The sequence below is a fragment of the Antechinus flavipes genome, chromosome 6 (assembly GCF_016432865.1).
Source record: "Antechinus flavipes isolate AdamAnt ecotype Samford, QLD, Australia chromosome 6, AdamAnt_v2, whole genome shotgun sequence".
NCBI lineage: Eukaryota > Metazoa > Chordata > Mammalia > Dasyuromorphia > Dasyuridae > Antechinus > Antechinus flavipes.
Window position 1 is genome coordinate 257,633,291 of NC_067403.1, and position 20,219 is coordinate 257,653,509.

At 48.8% G+C, this 20,219-nt stretch overlaps 1 protein-coding gene across 1 annotated transcript; it reads right to left on the reverse strand.

Annotated features, from left to right (window-relative positions):
* Window positions 1-14,251: 14,251 nt before the first annotated feature.
* LOC127539724 (glutathione S-transferase P-like) lies at window positions 14,252-16,866 on the reverse strand. Its single transcript, XM_051964025.1, has 7 exons — window positions 16,806-16,866; window positions 16,659-16,694; window positions 16,335-16,441; window positions 16,122-16,206; window positions 15,444-15,547; window positions 14,841-14,948; window positions 14,252-14,583 (listed from the first exon to the last, which is right to left on the reverse strand). Coding segments are annotated over exons 1-7 (630 nt in total). The 5' UTR covers window positions 16,807-16,866; the 3' UTR covers window positions 14,252-14,394.
* Window positions 16,867-20,219: the final 3,353 nt, after the last annotated feature.

Sequence of the window (20,219 nt, forward strand, 5' to 3'; positions counted from 1 at the left end):
CAGAAAGAGCCGCTGTGACATTTTTATGGATGTGGCTCCTTTTCCCTTTTTTATGATCGCTTTGGATTGTAAACCTAATAAATTGCTGGATCAGAGGTCGCGCCCAGTTTTATAGGCCTTTGCCTGCCCTTCACCTTCAGACTCTTCCCCGGCTTCATCCCAGACTCTTCAGTCGGCCTCGCCCCCTCTCCGCCCGATTCCAATCAGTTTCTTTTTTTTTTTTCAATTTTAATTTTATTTTATTTAATAATAACTTTGTATTGACAGAATCCATGCCAAGGTAATTTTTTACAACATTATCCCTTGCACTCGCTTATGTTTCATTTTTTCCCCTCCCTCCCTCTACCCCCCCCCCCAAGATGGCAAGCAGTCCTATATATGTTAGATATGTTGCAGTATATCCTAGATACAATCTATGTGTGCAGAACCGAACAGTTCTCCTGTTGCACAGGGAGAATTGGATTCAGAAGGTATAAATAACTCGGGAAGAAAATCAAAAATGCAAATAGTTCACATTCGTTTCCCAGTGTTCTTTCTTTGGGTGTAGCTGTTTCTGTCCATCATTTATCCATTGAAACTCCGTTAGGTCTCTTTGTCAGAGAAATCCACTTCCATCAGAATACATCCTCATACAACATCGTTGTCGAAGTGTAAAATGATCTCCTGGTTCTGCTCATCTCACTCAGCATCAGTTCCTGTAAGTCTCGCCAGTCCTCTCTGTATTCATCCTGCTGGTCATTCATTACAGAGCAATAATATTCCATAACATTCATATACCACAATTTACCCAGCCATTCTCCAATGGATGGGCATCCATTCATTTTCCAGTTTCTAGCCACTACAAACAGGGCTGCCACAAACATTTTGGCTTCCAATCAGTTTCCAAGTCTTCTCTCCACTAGTTCTAGACACAAGTCTTTTCCCATCAGCCCCTCCTGAATTCCAAGCCCCCATCTCCACTGGTTCCTGGATGTCCCACGAGAAACTTCAGTTCAAGAGGAACAAAATGGATTCTCTTCTCTTCCTCCCGCCCCAATCCCCTCCCCACCCAGCTACTCAACTTCCCATTTCTGTGGAGGATGCCTGGTCTCCTCTCTTACTCCAGAATACCCCCGAGCCCTTCCCTCCCCTCCCACAGTTCCAGTGTTCCGTTATATCCCTGTCCCACAGCTTGTTCAGCCATTCCCAAACGATCTATTTCCAATTCTTCGCCACTACAGAAAGAGCCGCTGTGACATTTTTATGGATGTGGCTCCTTTTCCCTTTTTTATGATCGCTTTGGATTGTAAACCTAATAAATTGCTGGATCAGAGGTCGCGCCCAGTTTTATAGGCCTTTGCCTGCCCTTGACCTTCAGACTCTTCCCCGGCTTCTTCCCAGACTCTTCAGTCGGCCTCCCCCCCTCTCCGCCCGATTCCAATCAGTTTCTTGTTTTTTTTTTTAAATTTAAATTTTATTTTATTACGACCCCCACTCATCACCTTGTACCTCTGGAGCAGCTGTCCGCTGCTCCCCAATATTTCTCCAAACGACTGTGCTCTTCAACTCCTCAGACTCGGGTCTAATGTTGTCATCTCCCCCGTCAAAATTCTGAGATTTCCTGCCCGAGCAGCAGCATATTGTCCAGGCCTCCCTCCTGACCCCAGTCAAACCTGGAAAGCTGGACCATTAGGGGAAAGGGCAGCTGCCCTGAGAACTGCCAAAAAGCCCCGAGGTAATAGGGAGGGGCCCCTCAGGCAGGGACCCAGAGAAGGGAAGGTGGGTGTCTGGATGCGGTCACAGCTGAGTGCAGCCACCAGCCTGGTGACATCCCCCAAATGGGATGGGGGATGAAGTCAGGGAGAGCAGCTTCAGACACTTAACTAGCTTAGTGACCTTGAGCCAGTCATCTGACCATCTTCAGTATCCTAGCATTGTTGAGAAGGTCAAATGAGATATTTATATAAAAAAAAAGTCTTAGCACAATGTAAGTTCGATAGAAACGCTTATTTCCTTTGTCCTTCTTCCTTTCTCTTGGCAATTTGAAGCCCCTAACACTGAATTGAAATACCAGAGAATTCCCTGAATATTAGAATTCTGAACCACAAAGATTCAGGAAGGACCCAAGTCTGGAAGTTGAAAGTCAGGAACTAAAGATGACTATGTGGAAAAAAACAACTGAGTATCAAGAATTATGGGAAATACAAGTCCACAATTGCAAGCAGAGACTTGTGGACTGACAATGGACTTTCCACAAGCACTCTAGAAATACCTGGAAGAAGTCAATCAAGAGGTGAAAAACAAGCCACTTTTTTATTTTTCTCTCTTTTGTTGCTGTTGAGGCAATTGGAGTTAACTGATTTGTTTAGGAATCGTTAAAAGGTTTGAGGACAGATTTGAACTCAAGGTTGAACTCAACTCCAAGGGCATCACTCTATCTATAGCCATCTAGCTGCCCCCAAAAGAAGCCCTTTAAAAAATGTCATTAAATAAAATAAAAAATAAATAAAATAAGGTCATAAAGTTTAAAAAAAAAGTCATTTAAAAAAAATTTTGAGTTCCAAATTCTTTCCCTCCATCCCCTCCTCTCCCCTCTCCATCGAGAAGGCAAACAATAGGATTTGTATTATCCCTGTGAAATCATGCAATACGTATTTCCACGTTAGCCGTACTTCAAAAAAGGGAAAAAATTGTATTTGAATTTTCACGCATGAAGGTCATCAGTTCTCTCTGAACGTCCATAACGTTCTTTATCACGAGTCCTTTGGAATTCAAATAAGTTCTTGAAGAAAGAATTGAGAGAATGTCACTTAGAAGAGAACGGTAAACCTTGCTCCAGAAAACAATTTCCTGGAAAAAATAAAAATAAAAAGAGACTTAATAGAAATGAAGAACTCCCTCCGAAAGCAAGAAATAGTAGAATAAAATGGAAAGATTTTTTAAAATAATAGCTTTTTATTTTCAAAATAAGGGAAACCAGCTTTCCACATTCACTCTTACAAAACTCTGTGTTCCAAGTTTTTCTTTCTCCCTTCTCCCTTTCTCCCCTAGACAAGCAATGCAATACATGTTAAATTTGTGCAATTCTTCTATACCGAAAATTAACAGATTTTGAAAAATAGGAGGAAATTGCAAAAAAAAAAAAAAACCCAAAAACCAAAAAAAAAAAAAAAACCCCAACAAAAACTGAGCTGGAAAACAGGCCAAGTATAGAGAATTCTAGAGTCATTGCACTCCATGAAGAACTCAATTAAAAAAAAGAAAAGGGCCTGCACACTATTTCAAGCAAGTTTAAATCAAGCCTAGCTTGATTAGAACCAGAGGCCTAAATAAATAGCGAATCCACGGACGGTCTCCCAAAAGAAATGCAAAAAGAAAAGTCCGAGAAACATCACAGCCGGAATCCAGAGCTTCCTTGTCAAAAACCAAACCAAACCGAAGCCAAACACGGCAGCTCTAGAGTCTCAGAAACTATGGTCAGGATCGGAGGGAAAAAAGTTTCCTTAATGAAATACAGGATGTTAGGCAAGGAGGAGGAACAAAGTGCAGAGTAGTTTAGAAAGTGAAGATTATTTACCCCCTTGAGAGAAGCTATAAGACAAGGCAATGGTTATAATATTTTAGTTGGTGGAGAGGAAACCATTATCCAATCTCTCATTTCTTCAAGGTGTATGATGGAAGAAACAGGGCCTGAGTGGGTTTAGGTTGGGGTCTGTAAGAAGAAGAAAGGGAAGGAAAAAGGGAAAATACATTCATGTAGAAAAGAGGGAAAGGGGAAGAATTTGTTTAAAAAAAGAAATAAAAAATGTATTCTAAAAGTGTTAAAAACATTATTAACTCCTGGTTAAGTCTAGATCATCAACTAAACAATAAATCAGGTCCTGATTCAAAGACCAGGTGTCAATGCTCACTCTTGGGCCCATTCCTGATTTTTTTTTTCCCACTTAAGAGTAGGTGATTATGAGGAAGTTAGGGTAGCAACAATGAAGTAAAAGGCGGGGGAAAGAGGGCCATTATTGAAATACTGCAAAACTACACCTCAGAGAGCTGAGGGGAGCTCAGAAGGAGTTGCAGAAAAATCAGGTAATTTTGAAAAGGACCTGAACTATTTATTGTGCATTTTTAAAAGCAAGGGGAGATGGGAGCTTTCCTATGGAACCTTCGTTTTATGTTCTCCATGTGCCCTTTTTGGGGGTTTGCACCAAATTTTTATTTTGCAGAATTCAAAAAGAGAACATTAAAAAAAAACCCTCTGTGGCATCCTCAGGGTGGTATCGAGGCCCTTCTCAATCCGGCGGCGGCCTCCAGCCTGAGGATTTAGAGTCCCGCTCATGCTGGCGTTCCCAGGGTACGACGTCCTCCCTCCTTCCACCCCTTACCGGGAGCGCACTCCCTCCGCAGCACCTCCCGCACCCTCTTCTCGGGGCTTTCTCCCCTTTCCTGTCCTACTGTCTAACCTCCCTTCGTGGCTGTTGGATGGAATATGAGGATCTAAAAGTGCTGAAAACTGCGATTGTCTGCACCCATCGTCCCGCATCCCTACAAGGGACCCGAAAGGCATTGTGGGAAACTCCTTCGGCCTCCTCATTCACACTCTCTGTTTTTTTTTTTTTTCACTTGGCAGCCTCCCCCCACGCGCGTTATTGGGAGGCCGAGTCTCCTCCAACCGGAGCCCCCCGATGAAATCGTAGCTGTGGGGGAGGGGACAGACCGCGGGACGGGGGAGAGGCCTCCGGACTTGCTGACGACCCCCACGATGCTGTCCCGGGCGGGAGCCCCAGTGCCCGGAACAGCAGCCTCGGGCCGGAGAGCTCGGATGGCGAGGCGGGAAAGCGCTGGCCCTGGCTCGGCCTGACCCCTAGTGGCGGCTCCAGAACCACCCGGGCAGCGGGGCCCGATCCTGAGACCCGACGGGCTCCAGGAGGCGGGAGGGGCCCGGGGCGGGCGTCTCTGGGCGAGCGGGCCCAGGGAGCTCCTCCTCCTGCGCCCTTCTCCGTCTGACTGGACACGGCGGGCTCAGCTCGTCTGGATGTCCCTTCTCTGCGCTGCAGCCCCCTCCCCTCCCGCTCTCCGCCTCCGCTCCTTCCCGGTCCGCCGGGCGGGCTCTTCCTCCCGCTGTCCCGGGTCTCCTCGGCCCGTCTCTCTTCCTTCCCGCTGCCCCATCCGGCTGGCTCAGCTCCCGCCGCTTCTGGGCCCCCAGATTCAGCCCTGGCCCCTCCCTGCCCAGCCCCTTCCAGCTGGAATCCCTCCTTCGCTGAGAAGCTCCCGGGGACCTAATCTCCTTAAGGGGCAGGATTTTCTCCGGCTGTCTTTATGACCCAGGGCCCCGCACACAGTAAGTGGTTAATAAATGCTCGATGAGCTGGATTTCCTCCTTAGTACAAGCTGAGTTGGCATTTTGTCCCTAGGTCTCTCTGCCTTTCTCTTCGGGTAATCTTCCTCAGTGGGATGGCAACCCCCCCAGGGCAGACACGGGCTCCTAGGTCTCTAGCTCCAGGGCCCAGCACACAGTAAGTGGTTAATCAATGCTCTAAGCTTACTTTGCATTTTGTCCCTAGGTCTCTCTGCCTTTCTCTGCGGGTAATCTTCCTCAGTGGGATGGCAACCTCCCTCCCCCCAGGACAGACACGGGTTCCTAGGTCTCTAGCTCCAAAGTCCAGCACACAGTAAGTGGTTAATAAATGCTCTAAGCCGAGTTTGCATTTTGTCCCTAGGTCTCTCTGCCTTTCTCTGCGGGTAATCTTCCTCAGTGGGATGGCAGCCCCCCCAGGGCAGACACAGGTTCCTAGGTCTCTAGCTCCAGGGCCCAGCACACAGTAAGTGGTTAATAAATGCTCTAAGCCGAGTTTGCATTTTGTCCCTAGGTCTCTCTGCCTTTCTCTGCGGTAATCTTCCTCAGCTGAATGGCAACCTCCCTCCCCCCAGGACAGACACGGGTTCCTAGGTCTCTAGCTCCAAAGTCCAGCACACAGTAAGTGGTTAATCAATGCTCTAAGCTTACTTTGCATTTTGTCCCTAGGTCTCTCTGCCTTTCTCTGCGGTAATCTTCCTCAGCTGAATGACAACCTCCCTCCCCCCAGGACAGACACGGGTTCCTAGGTCTCTAGCTCCAGGGCCCAGCACACAGTAAGTGGTTAATCAATGCTCTAACCTTACTTTGCATTTTGTCCCTAGGTCTCTCTGCCTTTCTCTGCAGGTAATCTTCCTCAGTGGGATGGCAGCTCCCTCCCCCCCGCCCCCCAGGGCAGACACGGGCTCCTGGGTCTCTGGCTCCTGACCTTGCACAGCCCCAGGCACATGGGAGACTCAGGATTCGCTGCCCGCAGGAAGTAAGGGTGAGAGGACACGGGGAGCCGGTCCCCGAGGGCCCCATCCCTGCGGCTGCTGCTGAGAAAGCCGGGGGGGGGGGGGGAAGTTGCCCTGACTTCAAGGACGCTGTGAAAGGAGTTTGGATTTTGGGGGGGCATTTGGCCACAGGGGAGGAGAGGGAGACACAGAGGGAAAGTGGATTCTTCTCCGGCGGGGGGAGGGGAGGACGGGACCGGATAGGGCATGCTGGAAAAGGGCTGGGGGATCTGGGTCTTTCCAGCTGGGAGGCTCCCTGCCCCAGCTTCCCTTCCTCCTCCTGGCCGGGATGGCTCTGGAGTAACAGCCGCAGCAGCTGCCCGAGTCCTTCTTCCTTCTCCTTTCTCATTGTCCCCACAGACCTTTGGGTTTGGGAGTGCGAGCCGGGAGCCCCCTCGTGCCCAGGAAGGGCCCCCTGAGCTGCGGGGGGGTGCTGCTGGGACCTCAGGGGGGCTCTGGGACCTCAGGGGCCGTGCTTCCCGCCCGACTTTCTGCAGGCAGGACCTTCCTGCTCCCACCTGCTCCCTCTCAGCTGCTCCAAGGGAGGAGGCAACAGACAAAGCGGGGCCTGTTCTGGGCCCGCCGGGGCCACGTCTGACAAGCTGCTGCCCATCACGGGGCGGGGGGCAGGGGAGGGGTGGCAGGGGGGCAGCCCCGGGCAGACAGACTCCTGCCCAAACCTCAGTGCTGGGAGACCTGCCAGTCTGACACAACTGGCCCCCAGCCGCCCCGGATTCCAGGCACTGTCCCCCTGACCGAGGCCATGCTCAGAACCAGGCCAGACGCTCTCTGACTGGGACGGGGCGGTACTGCTGGGCGCCCGGTCTCTCCGGAGCCACCAAGAACCCACTGGCTTTGTGCATGGCCACGTCGCGCTGCCGATTCCTACTGAGCTTCCAGTCCTCAAAGACCCCCGGAGCCTCTTCTGACAGTCTGCCCTCTCATCTTGCCGCTCCTATCCCGGAAATGTGGGGGAAGTTTTGAGCCCCAATACACGATCTCACGTTGGTTCTCAGCCGAATCCATCTGATCCCATCCAGTCCAGTGCGCTGAGCGTCTGTCAAGGTCATTGAAGAAGGCCACTGGGTCATTCAGTGTCCTCTCAGCTTTGGGCTCCTGCCAGCCGAGCGAGCTCACGGCCTCTGCCTTTCCCAAACCTTGGATAGAGCTGTTAACGGCACAGGGCCGGGCCCAGATCCCCCCGCGCCGTTGGAGGCCCCCCAAGTGGCCATTAAAGCATCAAGACGCACTCCTGGAAGCTGCCAGCCTGTCCACAAGGAATCCCTCCGTTTCCTTCTTAGTTTTCGAAGACTTAAAAATTCTATCAACTTGAAAAAACGAGCTCTTCCTTCCATTTACTTCCAAATCCCTTCCCTCCCTCTACCCCCTTCCGTAGGTTAAGCAGGCGAGCAATACCCCACCAGTTATAGATGTATCCCTGTCTTATATGTGTATATACATGTACATGCACATGCGCAAATTATATAGAGACACAAATGCAAAACCTAATTCCACATTAGCCACCGTCCTCCAAATGGGTAAAAACCCAAATAAAGGAAGAGAAAAAAGTGTTTCAGTCTCTACTCTGGGTCTTTCCGTTCTCTCTCGTATTTCTTAATTAATTTTAATACACAAACAAAAGGAAACAAAAGGGAAAACTATAGGAGAGGGAAAAAAAACAGAAAAAAAAGTGGAAAAAAGAAGTGAAAGAAGCATGTGCTGACTTATATTCAGTCTCCACAGTTCTTTTTCTGGGGGCAAATGGCATTTTCTGTGCAAGGATCACTGAGCCACCCAGAAGAACCAAGCTTTTCCTAGCGGATCATCGCAATTCTCGCTGCTATTGGGTGGGATGTATTCCTGGTTCTGTGTGTCAATCTCTCCAGGCCTTTCTAAAATCAGCTTGCTCATCATTTTCTATAGACCAGTAATATCCCGTGACCTTCATGTACCCAGCTCGCCCAGCCCTCCCCACCTGATGGGCATCCACTCCTTTTCCAGCTCTGTTACCACACAAACAGCTGCTTCATTTTTGACCCGTGGGTCCCGTCCCCTCCTTTGTGACTTCCCGGGGGTGCAGAGCCAGCAATGGCCCTGCCGGGACATCGGCTCTTTCTCAGGAGGTGGATGGCCCGGTTCACCACGAGTGCTTTGTGGCAGATCACTGTATCGATCAGTCAACTCCTCACTCACTCTTATAATGTTGCCTTCACTGTGGATTATCTTGTCATCCGAACCTTTCCAGGCTTATTCCTTCCTCATCCTTATTCCTTCCAGCACAATAATATCCCCCAGATTCATGTAACTGTAACTTGTTTCGCAATTCCCCAGTTGCGGGGCTGGAGAATCCTACCAGGGGCAGCTAGGGGGTGCTATAGTCCAGAGAGAAAGGATCTGAAGTCAGGAAGACCTCCTCAAGAACCCCGATCTGTCCAACCATCCATCATCTGCAAAGAAAATCCCCAGTGGAGCCATGAGGGGTTGGACAGGAAGGAAGAACAAAAATTGAGGACTATTCCTTCATTTCCCAATTCTTTGTCTTCACAAAAAGAGCTGCTACAAATATTTTCATAGTATGATTTTTTTTGACCGAATAGCAGTATTTCTGGGCCACAGGATATGATTTTATAGCTTTTGAGCATGGTTCCAAACTGCTCTTCAGAAGGTTCACTAGTTTACCTCGTTAGCAATAAGGCATTAGTGAACCCATTTCCCACGGCCCCTACAGCATCTGCAATTTTCCTGTCATTAAGCCAATTTGATGAGTGTGAAGTGGTACCTGAGAGTTGTCTTAATTTGTATTTCTAGAACGATTAGTGATTTAGAGAATTTTTATATGATCATTGATAATTTGGATTTCTTTCTGTGAAAATTGCTTTTCATATCATTGTACCATTGGTCAATTAGAGAATGGTTCCCAGTTTTAAAAATGTTTATAAATTTGTCCAAGTTCTCTATATATTTGAGAAATGAGATCTTTTTCAAAGAAATTTACTTCAATGATCCCTCTCCAGTTTCCTTTTTTCTTGATCGTGACTGAATTAATTGTGTTTGTACAAAACACTTTTAATTGGATGTAATCAAAGTGATCCACTCTACTTCCTTGAATCTTTCTACCTCATATTGTTTATGAAGCCTTCCATAGATTTAATAAGTAATTTCTTCCATGCTCCCCTAATTTGCTTATATTATCTTATATGTGCTTATGTTAAATTATGCTTATATTATATTATGTTAGCATGCTTATATTACATTATATATAATTTGCTGTTATTATATTATATTATCATTCTCTAAGGGCAATCGTGAACCTATTTTGAGCTCACCTTTGTATATGGAATAAGCTGCTCTAAGCTATTTTCTACCAGACTACTTCCAATTTCTCCAACAGATTTTTGACAAATAGTGAGTTCTTCTCCTAGCAGCTGGGATCTTCAGGTTCATCAAAGACCAGGTTACTGTGCTCATGGCTTCTGTATATTGTGGACCTCATCTGTTTCATTGAACAAACATCTACTAAGTCATTTTGATAATTATGCCTTTATGGTATACTTTGAGATTTAGTACTGAGAGTTCCCTTTCTTTGCTTATTTTTATTCATTCCTTTCATATATTTGATCTTTTGTTCCTCCAGATGAATTATTGTTTTTTTTTTCTATTTATAAAATAGCTCTTTGGTAGTTTGGTTGATGGGGCATCGAATAAGCAGATTAACTTAGTACTGTCATTTTACTTGTCTTATCTATGAGCGATTCATATTTCTCCAATTATTTACTTCTGTATTCATGTGAAGAGTATTTTTTAAACTTTGTTCATATACTTCTTTTATTTATCTTGGCAGGTAGATACTCGAGTATTTGATGTTGTCAGCAGTTCTTTTTTCTTTTTTCTTTTTATTATAGCTTTTTATTGACAAAGCATATGCATGGGTAATTTTTCAACAATGACCCTTGCAAAAACTTTTGTTCCATCTTTTCCCCTCCTTCCCGTCCCCCAACCCTCCCCTAGATGGCAGGCAGTCCCATACATGTTAAACATGTTAAAGTATATGTTAAATACAATGCATGTATACATATTTGAACAGTTATCTTGTTGCACAAGAAAAATCAGATTTAGAAAGAAGGTAAAAGTAACCTGGGAAGAAAAACAAAAATGCAAGCAAACAACCACAGAAAGAGTGCAAATGCTATGTTGTGATCCACACTCATTTCCCAGTGTTCTTTCTCTGGGTGTAGCTGGTTCTGTTCGTCCCTGATCAATTGGAACTGAAGTGGATCCTCTCATTGCAAAAGAGAGCCACTTCCATCAGAACTGATCCTCATGTAGTCTTGTTATCGAATGTAATGACCGCGTATTTAAAGTCAGCTGGAGTCAGGAATTCAGGTTAAGGGAAAAATCTTCAATATTTATTGAAGTGAAGAGGTGAATAAAGATTGCTATAGCAAATATAGGCAAGAAAGATTGCGATAGCAAATATAGACAGTTGCGACAGGAAGCCAGCTAAGAGAGAACGATGGGAGCCGAGCCAACAGTGGAGCCAACCATGGAGGCAACCGTGGCAATGGCCGTCCCAAAAGTCTCTCCTCCCCTTCCTTTTCCACTCCCCTGCCTCCACCCACCAAAATCGTCATTTCCTATACAACACATCAGGACTTGCACAAAGAGTGGGTGGGGGCCATTCTTTCTCCAAGCTTACATATTAATAGAGTATGGTCCAATTACTATTTAGCCTCATGTGCTTGGGACCTCAGTGCATAAACTCAAGCCTCAGCCCATTACATCTCCCGCTTTCTTTTGTTTAGAACACAGGTGATCATGCCATCCCTGACTCTTCAGGGAGGTCAGAGCCCCCAAGGGGAGGTGATCACACCCTCCCTGATTTCTCAGGAAAGGAGGTGAAAGCACCGAAAAGGAAGTGATCACGACCCCCCTGACTTCTCAGGAAGGGAGGTGAAAGCACTAAAAAGGAGATAATCACGCCCTCCCTGACATCTCAGGAAGGGAGATGAAAAGCACCAAAGGGAAGTGGGGGTTGCTAGCAGGTTTCTGGGCTCAAGGGTCTTATTATGCACAAACCCATCAGCATGGGAACACATAGCACATAGCAACAACGCAGAGACTATTAGTGATGACTCTCCCCACAGTCAGTGCAGGCTTGATGTGTTATAACAAACATGAATTATGCACCCAAGTAACGGTATAACAAACAATATAAATCAACAGTATGATGTAAAAGATTGCCAGAAGTCCTAGAAGGAGAGTATGTAAACAGCAGTCACACATACACCTCTTCAGCAGCCAAGAGATAGTCCAAAACCAGTCTATTGTCCATTGCTTCATATATCAGGAATCCAATGATCCCCCCAAGTTTTGAAGTCCAGCAAAAGTCTTTTTATGTCTTAGGGAATCCAATGATTCCAGCAGATTTTGAAGTCCTGTAACAGTCTTATCATTTCTCAGAAAATCCAATGATTCCTGAGGGCTTTAAAGTCCTACAACAATCTTATGTCTCAGAGAATCCAATGATTTCTGAGGGTTTTGAAGTCCAATGATTTTCTATGTCCATGAGTCAAACGCCATAACTGCCACACTCTTTCAATGGTGAGCCTGAGTTCAAATCCAGCCTCAGACACTTAACAATCGAAGTGTATAATGATCTCCTGGTTCTGCTCATTTCACTCAGCATCAGTTCATGGAAGTCTCTCCAGGCTTCTCTGAAATCCTCCTCCTGCTCATTTCTTATAGAACAATAATATTCCATAACACTCATAGGCCACAATTCATTCAGCCATTCTCCCATGGATGGGCACCCGCTCGGTTTCCAGTTTCTGGCCACTACAAAAAGAACTGCCACAAACACTTTTGCACATGTGGGTCCCTTTCCCTCTTTTAGGATCTCTTTGGGATATAAGCAGCAGCAACACTGCTGGATCAAAGGGGATGCACAGTTTGATAACTTTTTGAGCATATTCCAAATCGCTCTCCAGAATGTTTGGATCCGTTCACAACTCCACCAACGATGTCACCAGTTCTTTTAAAGAAATTTGATTTTCTGTTTTTCTGTTGGATTTTGTTAGTAATAGATCCAAATGCTGATAATCTGTATCAATTTGGAATTTTGCTGAAATTGTTAATTATTTAGACTAGGTTTTTTAGTTTCTTTTTTAGTATTTGTTAAGTAAACTATCATCTGCAAAAAAAATTTTTTTCCTTGTTGTTTATGCTTCTTTTATCACTTTCTTTAGTGGTAATGTGTATCCTTCTTTACTCTTGATTTTATTAGAAAGGCTTCTAAATCACATTTAATCCTGCCTCTTGGATATACCCTATCATTTTTTCCCTGAGGCAATTGGGGTTAAGGGACTTGCCCAGAGTCACACAGCCAGGAAGTGTTAAGTGTCTGAAACCAGATTTGACTTCAGGGCTGGTGCTCTACCCACTGCGCCCCTCTAGCTGCCCCATACTCATTTTAGGAAAAACTCCATTTCCAATATTTTAAACAAGAATTTACATTGTATTTTGTCAAAACCTTTTTCTCCATCTCCTGGAACCCATCCAATCTTATTATGAGCTAGTGTATCTTCCGATCTTTTCCACCAGAATAGAATGAGATACTTCGTAAAAAGCTTCACTAAAATCACAACTCAAAGGGCCGCACGAGGGGTTCCGAGCCAGAGATGGACATTCATAAAAGCGAACAGAAATGCGTTTCCAGGGTGATGTACAAATTGATTCACCATCATTATCCACTAAATCTAGTCCTCCATTAGAACTTGAGGGAAGGACTGGTTTTGCCTTTCTTTGCATCCCCAGCACTTAGCATCGTGTTTGGCTTATAATAAGCATTTAGTAAAAAACTAGTTGCTTTTGTTGAAAAAGACATTCAGCATGTTATGGAATATTATTGTTCTGCAAGAAACGACCAGGAGGATGAATACAGAGAGGCCGGGAGAGATTGGAAGCCTCGGGACCTGTGGCCAACTAAGTTGGAGGAAGGGGAGGAACACAGATGGGCGCCGGCACAAGGCCAACCTTGGGTCTTTCTCCTCCCACCACTGGCAGTCCAATTCTGTTCCACCTTCCCCTCTCCTAGCAATCCCCTTCCCCTCCCACCCCTGGGGACTCTGACTTCAGAGGGCTCAAGGTGTGAAGAGGACCAGGGAAAATCCCTGCTGCCCCCTACCATGTTGGCACCTGAAACTGAAGAGAGAACCCCCAAACTCTGAAAAATCCTTGAAGGAGAAAACCTCCTTGGACTCCTTGGCTCAGCCCTGAAACCCAATGAATTCAATTCAAATTCTAGCCCTAGCTGAAATCCAGGGAGGAGTCAACCTGGGACTCCACCCATGGGCCCTTTCAGCTTCTATTGTAAAAGAATCAAACTAAAATCCTCTCTTTGCAGAGGTTCCCAACATGCCAGCCCTATGCTTGGCACGTCAAGGGCCTCTGCCCACTGGAATCCTGTTTCCAGTGCCCTCTTCTCTTTACCCTCACTTATTTCCACAACCAGACTTTAACCTCACTTCCAGTCCCCATAACAAACCTCTTTTATTAATCTAGGTTTTCGGGTCTATAAATTCCTTTACAGGGAGCCCCTGGGCCCCCAGAAGGGAATCCCCCAAACCCCCTACCCTTGCGCTGCCACTAGACTTCATTTAGACCTCATTTAACTCCCTGACCACCAGAAATCCTAATTTCATTTGGGTTCCCCAAATCTAAACCTCATCAAAACTAAATCCCACTTGCCCTCTCCTTGTTACAGCTCTGACCAGGAGGGATCAATGCCAGGAAACCAAAGGAGGGGATGGAGGGAGGTGACTGATGCCCCCTTAGCCCATCCCCCCACCTCCCCTAGGAGGGGGATGTTTTGGGGTCCCCCTAGAACCCCTCTCCCTTCCCCTCCCAAGTCAATGAGGACAGCAGGAAGTGTTTGCTGGAAAGCCTTTATTGCAAGCTGAGGTCACAGGGGAGCCCTCACCGTTTGCCATTGCGGTTGATGGGGACATTAGCGTGCTGCGGGGAGCTCAGGTGGGCCCTGAGCTTGTATCGGGAGGAGAGCCAGGGGAGCCCTCACTCTTTGCCATTGCAGTTGATGGGGAGATCACTGTGCTGGGAGGAGCTCAGGTAGGTCTTGAGCTTGTATCGGGAGGAGAGCCGGTCTACATAAGCAAAGAGCAAGGGGAAGGCGTCCAGGCAGCCGGGGGCCAGAGTCTGGTGGATCCGCAGCAGGTCCAGCAGGTTGTAATCCACAAAAGAGATCTGGGGGGGAGAGGGGGCCACAGAGCAGGTCGGCCAAGGGGAGCAGGGAGGGAGGGCAGCCCTGTTCTGGGGGCAGGAGTCTGGGCTCTGGGCTCTCCCAGGTCTGACAGCTACATCCCAAAGGTCCCTCACAGAGCCCCGGCTGTCCTCGAGGGCCCCACCGGTTCCTCCACGGCTCTGTGACCCCCAGAGCCTCACCCGGTCCCCAGAGACCCACCTGGTCCCCCAGAGCCTCACCCGGTCCCCCAGAGACCCACCTGGTCGCCCACAATAAAGCCTTTGCCTCCTTGGTTGTTTCTCAGCAAGTCTTCAAAAAGCTTCAGCTTGTTGGGCAGATCCCTCACGTACTCCTCCTTGCCATCATCCTGCAAAACCAAGGCCCCCGGGCTCGCTTAGGGAACAAGGGCGGAGAGGAACAAGTGGGAGCCGTGGCCCATGCCCGGGTCCCACTTCCCAGATTTCTTTCCGGCCTCTCCTCGCCTTCCTGAGTGCCAGCCCCTTCCCTTCCCTGCAGACCTGCCCCTGCTCCAAGGCCATTGCAAGGAGGGGTGGAGGAGACCTGAGTCTGTCTGCTGCCTCACAAAATCTCCCAACCTCAGTTTACCCCACTGTAAGATGGAGACCACATGGACACCCCCCTCTCAGGGCTGCTGGGAGAAAGAATGGGAGAAAACTCTTGGACAATAAATCCCAGGGGACACAACTAAATGGGACAGGCAGGAGAAGGTCCCCCACCCACCCAGGGCCTGGAGGGGCCCCAGGGAGCAACAAGCATCACTCGAGGCAGCTTGGACCCGAACTAGGGCTTCCTGAGTCTGGGGTCGCTCTCTGCCCAGCCCCCCAGGCCTCCTGTCACTCACATAATGGAAGTAGATCAAGTTCAGGTACTTGCGCCGCAGGTCCTCCACATCCTCATTGGTGACATCCAAGAGTGTAGCTTCTTGATCATCCTTCCCGTACAGCCCTGAGCAGGGGGGCAGGGCGTAAAAGGGTGCAGGAACCTTCCCTCCCATCCCCCACCCTCCAGGGCTCTGCTCAGCTCCTATGTCACTGCCTAGGGGAAGCACCTTCTCCCTGGGGTCTCCTCCTTCCAGCCACATTGGCCCACCTGGAGCCCGGGCCCCCCTCCAGCCTTGGCAGAAGCTCTGGGCCCCTCCTGGGCTGCTCAGGGCCTCCAAGGGAGGGGAGTGTTCCCAGAGGCAGAGCTGAGGAGCCCTTGGTCAGGGGCCCGGGGCAGAAAGCCCCCCTGGGCCCTGGACCTCAGCAGTGATGGGAAATCCACTTGGTGTTTGTCGTTTAACTATCTCCCACCCTCTTCCCTTCCCCACATAAGCTCCCTGACCCATTTCTTCCTTCAGACCCTATAGCCGACAACGTGCTTGTATACAGCTGGCACTTAATAGATGCTAGCTGAATTGAAGGGAAAGGGACTTTCCTCTGGGCAGGGACCTTGTCTTCCTCTTCCCTGTTTTCCGGCCTTTCTGAGCCAGGATTGAGCCCCCGGGAGGGGAAGGGGGGGTCCCCGGGCTGGGCCCTACCGAACTGGCGCGCCAGGTATCTCAGGATGGCGTTGCTCTGGTAAACGGTGAAGTCTCCGTCGGTCAACTTGGGATACCTGCAGTCCTGCGGGGCAGAGAGCGGGGCAAGGGGCTGGGCACGTGTCCGGCCGGCACTGCCCGCGCAGCCCCCCGCGCCCCGCCCCCACTGCCCCGCCCCCCCGCGCCCCCTCCTCCCCCGGCGTGGTCACTCACACAGCTGCTCTTCAGTTCCCCCGCCTGACACTTGTCTTGGTTCAGAACTTCCTTCCTCCAGGTGTGGCCCTGGTCCGCCAGGAGCATCCGGATGGCCTCGCATCGGCCTGGGGGGGACGGTGGGGGTTCAGCCCCTGGCCGGCACCCCGGGGACCCCGGGCAGCCGCCTCCTGGGACCTCCCCCTCCCGGGACGGGAGAACCCGGGGCCCAGGAGCCGCATGGGAGGAGGGGCTTCCACGGTTCCCTCCGCGTCCCTGCGGGGAGGGGGGCTCCTCTCCAGAGCCCCCTGCCCCGGCCCCTCCCGGCCCCGGGCCGCCAGTTACCTCGGACAGCGAAGTAGGTGATGGTGTAGGGAGGCACTAGGAGAGAACAGAGCGAGGTCAGGGGCCCGCGCCCCCTGCAGCCGCTCCCCCCGAACCCATCCCCCGGCTCCGGGCGGCCCCCCCGCCCCGGGACAGTCCCAGGCTTACTCTTCAGAGATAGCGGCCCACGGGCTGGCAGGAGAGCAGGTGGCGGCCCCGGGTTCTGCGCTCAGCTTTATAACCCGAATCCCGCCCCGGCCCCGCCCCCGGCTCCCCCACAGGCTCAGTGCTCACCCCACCCGCGATTCCATGCGCCCCCCAAATCCCCCCCCCTTCCCCCGCGATCTCTCCTCCCCCTTTCCGGCACCTGCTCCCTCCCCCACTGCTTCCCTGAAAACTCTCTCCCTTCTCCTTCCCCTCCCCATTCCCATCGCCCCCAGGGCAGCTACATCCCGGGCTCCCTCCTCCCTCTGGTCGGCCCCGGGGCCGCAGAGACGCGGGGGACCCCGCCCTGAGGGCCGTTCTGGAGTCGGGGCTGTGAGCTGCCCAATGCCAAGAACCCGCACCCAGGGTCAGCCTTCTGAGGAGGGGTCTTGCTAACCAGTTCTAGGCCCTTCCTAGAAAAGGGGGCATCCCCGGTGCTTCCTCACGGCTGCCACTCACTTTCCTAAGGCCCAGACCTGACCCTGTCACTCCCTAGCTCCAACACCTTCGATGGCTCCCTAACTTCTACAAATTAAGGCTTCCTAGCCTGGCACCTCAGGCCTCGTGCCCCCTGGCTGCTGCCTGCTGTCCCAAGCTCCCCCCCCCCTTCACCAGCTCCATTCCGGGGCTCTCCCATTTTTGCCTGCCTTTCCCTGACCTTCCCTCTCCTTCCCAGGGTCCCCCCATCTGCACAAAATGGCCCTGGAGCCCGAAGCCTCCCCCCTGCTCATTGCCCCCTCTTAGAGTCATTGAGGGGAAGCCCAGAGCTCTCAGTGCCCGCTCCCTCCTCAGTTTTTCTCCCTGTGCCTGATTTGTCCATCTTCTTCCCCTTTCCCTCTTTTCTACATGAATGTATTTTCCCTTTTTCCTTCTCTTTCTTCTTCTTACAGACCCCAACCTAAACCCACTCAGGCCCTGTTTCTTCCATCATACACCTTGAAGAAATGAGAGATTGGATAATGGTTTCCTCTCCACCAACTAAAATATTATTACCATTGCCTTGTCTTATAGCTTCTCTCAAGGGGGTAAATAATCTTCACTTTCTAGACTACTCTGCACTTTGTTCCTCCTCCTTGCCTAACATCCTGTATTTCATTAAGGAAACTTTTTTCCCTCCGATCCTGACCATAGTTTCTGAGACTCTAGAGCTGCCACGTTTGGCTTCGGTTTGGTTTGTTTTGGTTTTTGACAAGGAAGCTCTGGATTCTGGCTGTGATGTTTCTCAGACTTTTCTTTTTGCATTTCTTTTGGGAGACCGTCCGTGGATTCGCTATTTATTTAGGCCTCTGGTTCTAATCAAGCTAGGCTTGATTTAAACTTGCTTGAAATAGTGTGCAGGCTCTTTTCTTTTTTTTTTAAATTGAGTTCTTCGTGGAGTGCAATGGCTCTTGAATTCCCTATACTTGGCCTGTTTTCCAGCTCAGCTTTTTTTGTTTTTTGCAATTTCCTCCTATTTTTCAAAATCTGTTAATTTTCGGTATGGAAGAATTGCCCAAGTTTAACATGTATTGCATTGCTTGTCTAGGGGAGAGAGGGGGGAGAAAGAAAAACTTGTAACACAGAGTTTTGTAAGGGTGAATGTGGAAAGCTGTTTTTGCACTTATTTTGAAAATAAAAAGCTATTATTAAAAAATCTTTTAATTTTATTCTATTATTTCTTGCTTTTGGAGGGAGTTCTTCATTTCTATTAAGTCTCTCTTTTTTTTTTTTTTCCAGGAAATTGTTTTCTGGAGCAAGGTTTACCGTTCTAAGTGACATTCTCTCAATTCTTTCTTCAAGAACTTATTTGAATTCCAAAGGACTCGTGATAAAGAACGTTATGCACGTTCAGAGAGAACTGATAACCTTCATGCGTGAAAATTCAAATACAATTTTTTCCCTTTTTTGAAGTAAGGCTAAAGTGGAAAGATGTATTGCATGATTTCACACGGATAACACAAATCCTATTGGTTGCCTTCTCGATGGGGAGGGGAGAGGAGGGGATGGAGGGAAAGAATTTGGAACTCAAAAAAAAATTTTAATGACTTTTTAAAAGTTTATGACCTTATTTTATTTATTTTTTATTTTATTTAATGACATTTTTTAAAGGGCTTCTTTTGGGGGCAGCTAGATGGCTATAGATAGAGTGATGCCCTTGGAGTTGGGTTCAAACTTGAGTTCAAATCTGTCCTCAAACCTTTTAACGATTCCTAAACAAATCAGCTAACCCCAATTGCCTCCACAGCAACAAAAGAGAGAAAAATAAAAAGTGGCTTGTTTTTCACCTCTTGATTGACTTCTTCCAGGTATTTCTAGAGTGCTTGTGGAAAGTCCATTTTCGGTCCACAAGTCTCTGCTTGCAGTTGTGGATTTGTATTTCCCATAATTCTTGATACTCAGTTGTTTTTTCCCACATAGTCATCTTTAGTTCCTGACTTTCAACTTCCAGACTTGGGCCCTTCCTGAGTCTTTACAGTTCAGAATCCTAATATTCAGGGAACTTTCTAGTATTTCAAGACAGTGTTAGGGACCTCAAATTGCCAAGGGAAAGGAAGAAGGACAAAGGAAATAAGCGTTTCTATCGAACTTACATTGTGCTAAGGCTTTTTTTTTTTTTTTTTTTAATAAATATCTCATTTGACCTTCTCAACAGTGCTAGGATACTGAAGAAACAGGTACACAACGGTCAGATGACTGGCTCAAGGTCACCAAGCTAGTTAAGTGTCTGAAGCTGCTCTCCCCGACTTCATCCCCCATCCCATTTGGGGGATGTCACCAGGCTGGTGGCTGTGCTCAGCTGTGACCGCATCCAGACACCCACCTTCCCTTCTCTGGGTCCCTGCCTGAGGGGCCCTTCCCTATTACCTCGGGGCTTTTTGGCAGTTCTCAGGGCAGCTGCCCTTTCCCCTAATGGTCCAGCTTTCCAGGTTTGACTGGGGTCAGGAGGGAGGCCTGGACAATATGCTGCTGCTCGGGCAGGAAATCTCAGAATTTTGACGGGGGAGATGACAACATTAGACCCGAGTCTGAGGAGTTGAAGAGCACAGTCGTTTGGAGAAATATTGGGGAGCAGCGGACAGCTGCTCCAGAGGTACAAGGTGATGAGTGGGGGTCATGGCTGTGGGAGGGGAGGGGAGGGCTCGGGGGTATTCTGGAGTAAGAGAGGAGACCAGGAGTCCTCCACAGAAATGGGAAGTTGAGTAGCTGGGTGGGGAGGGGATTGGGGCAGGGGAGGCAGAGAAGAGAATCCATTTTGTTCCTCTTGAGCTGAAGTTTCTCGTGGGACATCCAGGAACCAGTGGAGATGGGGGCTGGGAATTCAGGAGGGGCTGATGGGAAGAGACTTGCGTCTAGAACTACTGGAGAGAAGACTTGGCGACTGATTGGAATCGGGTGGGG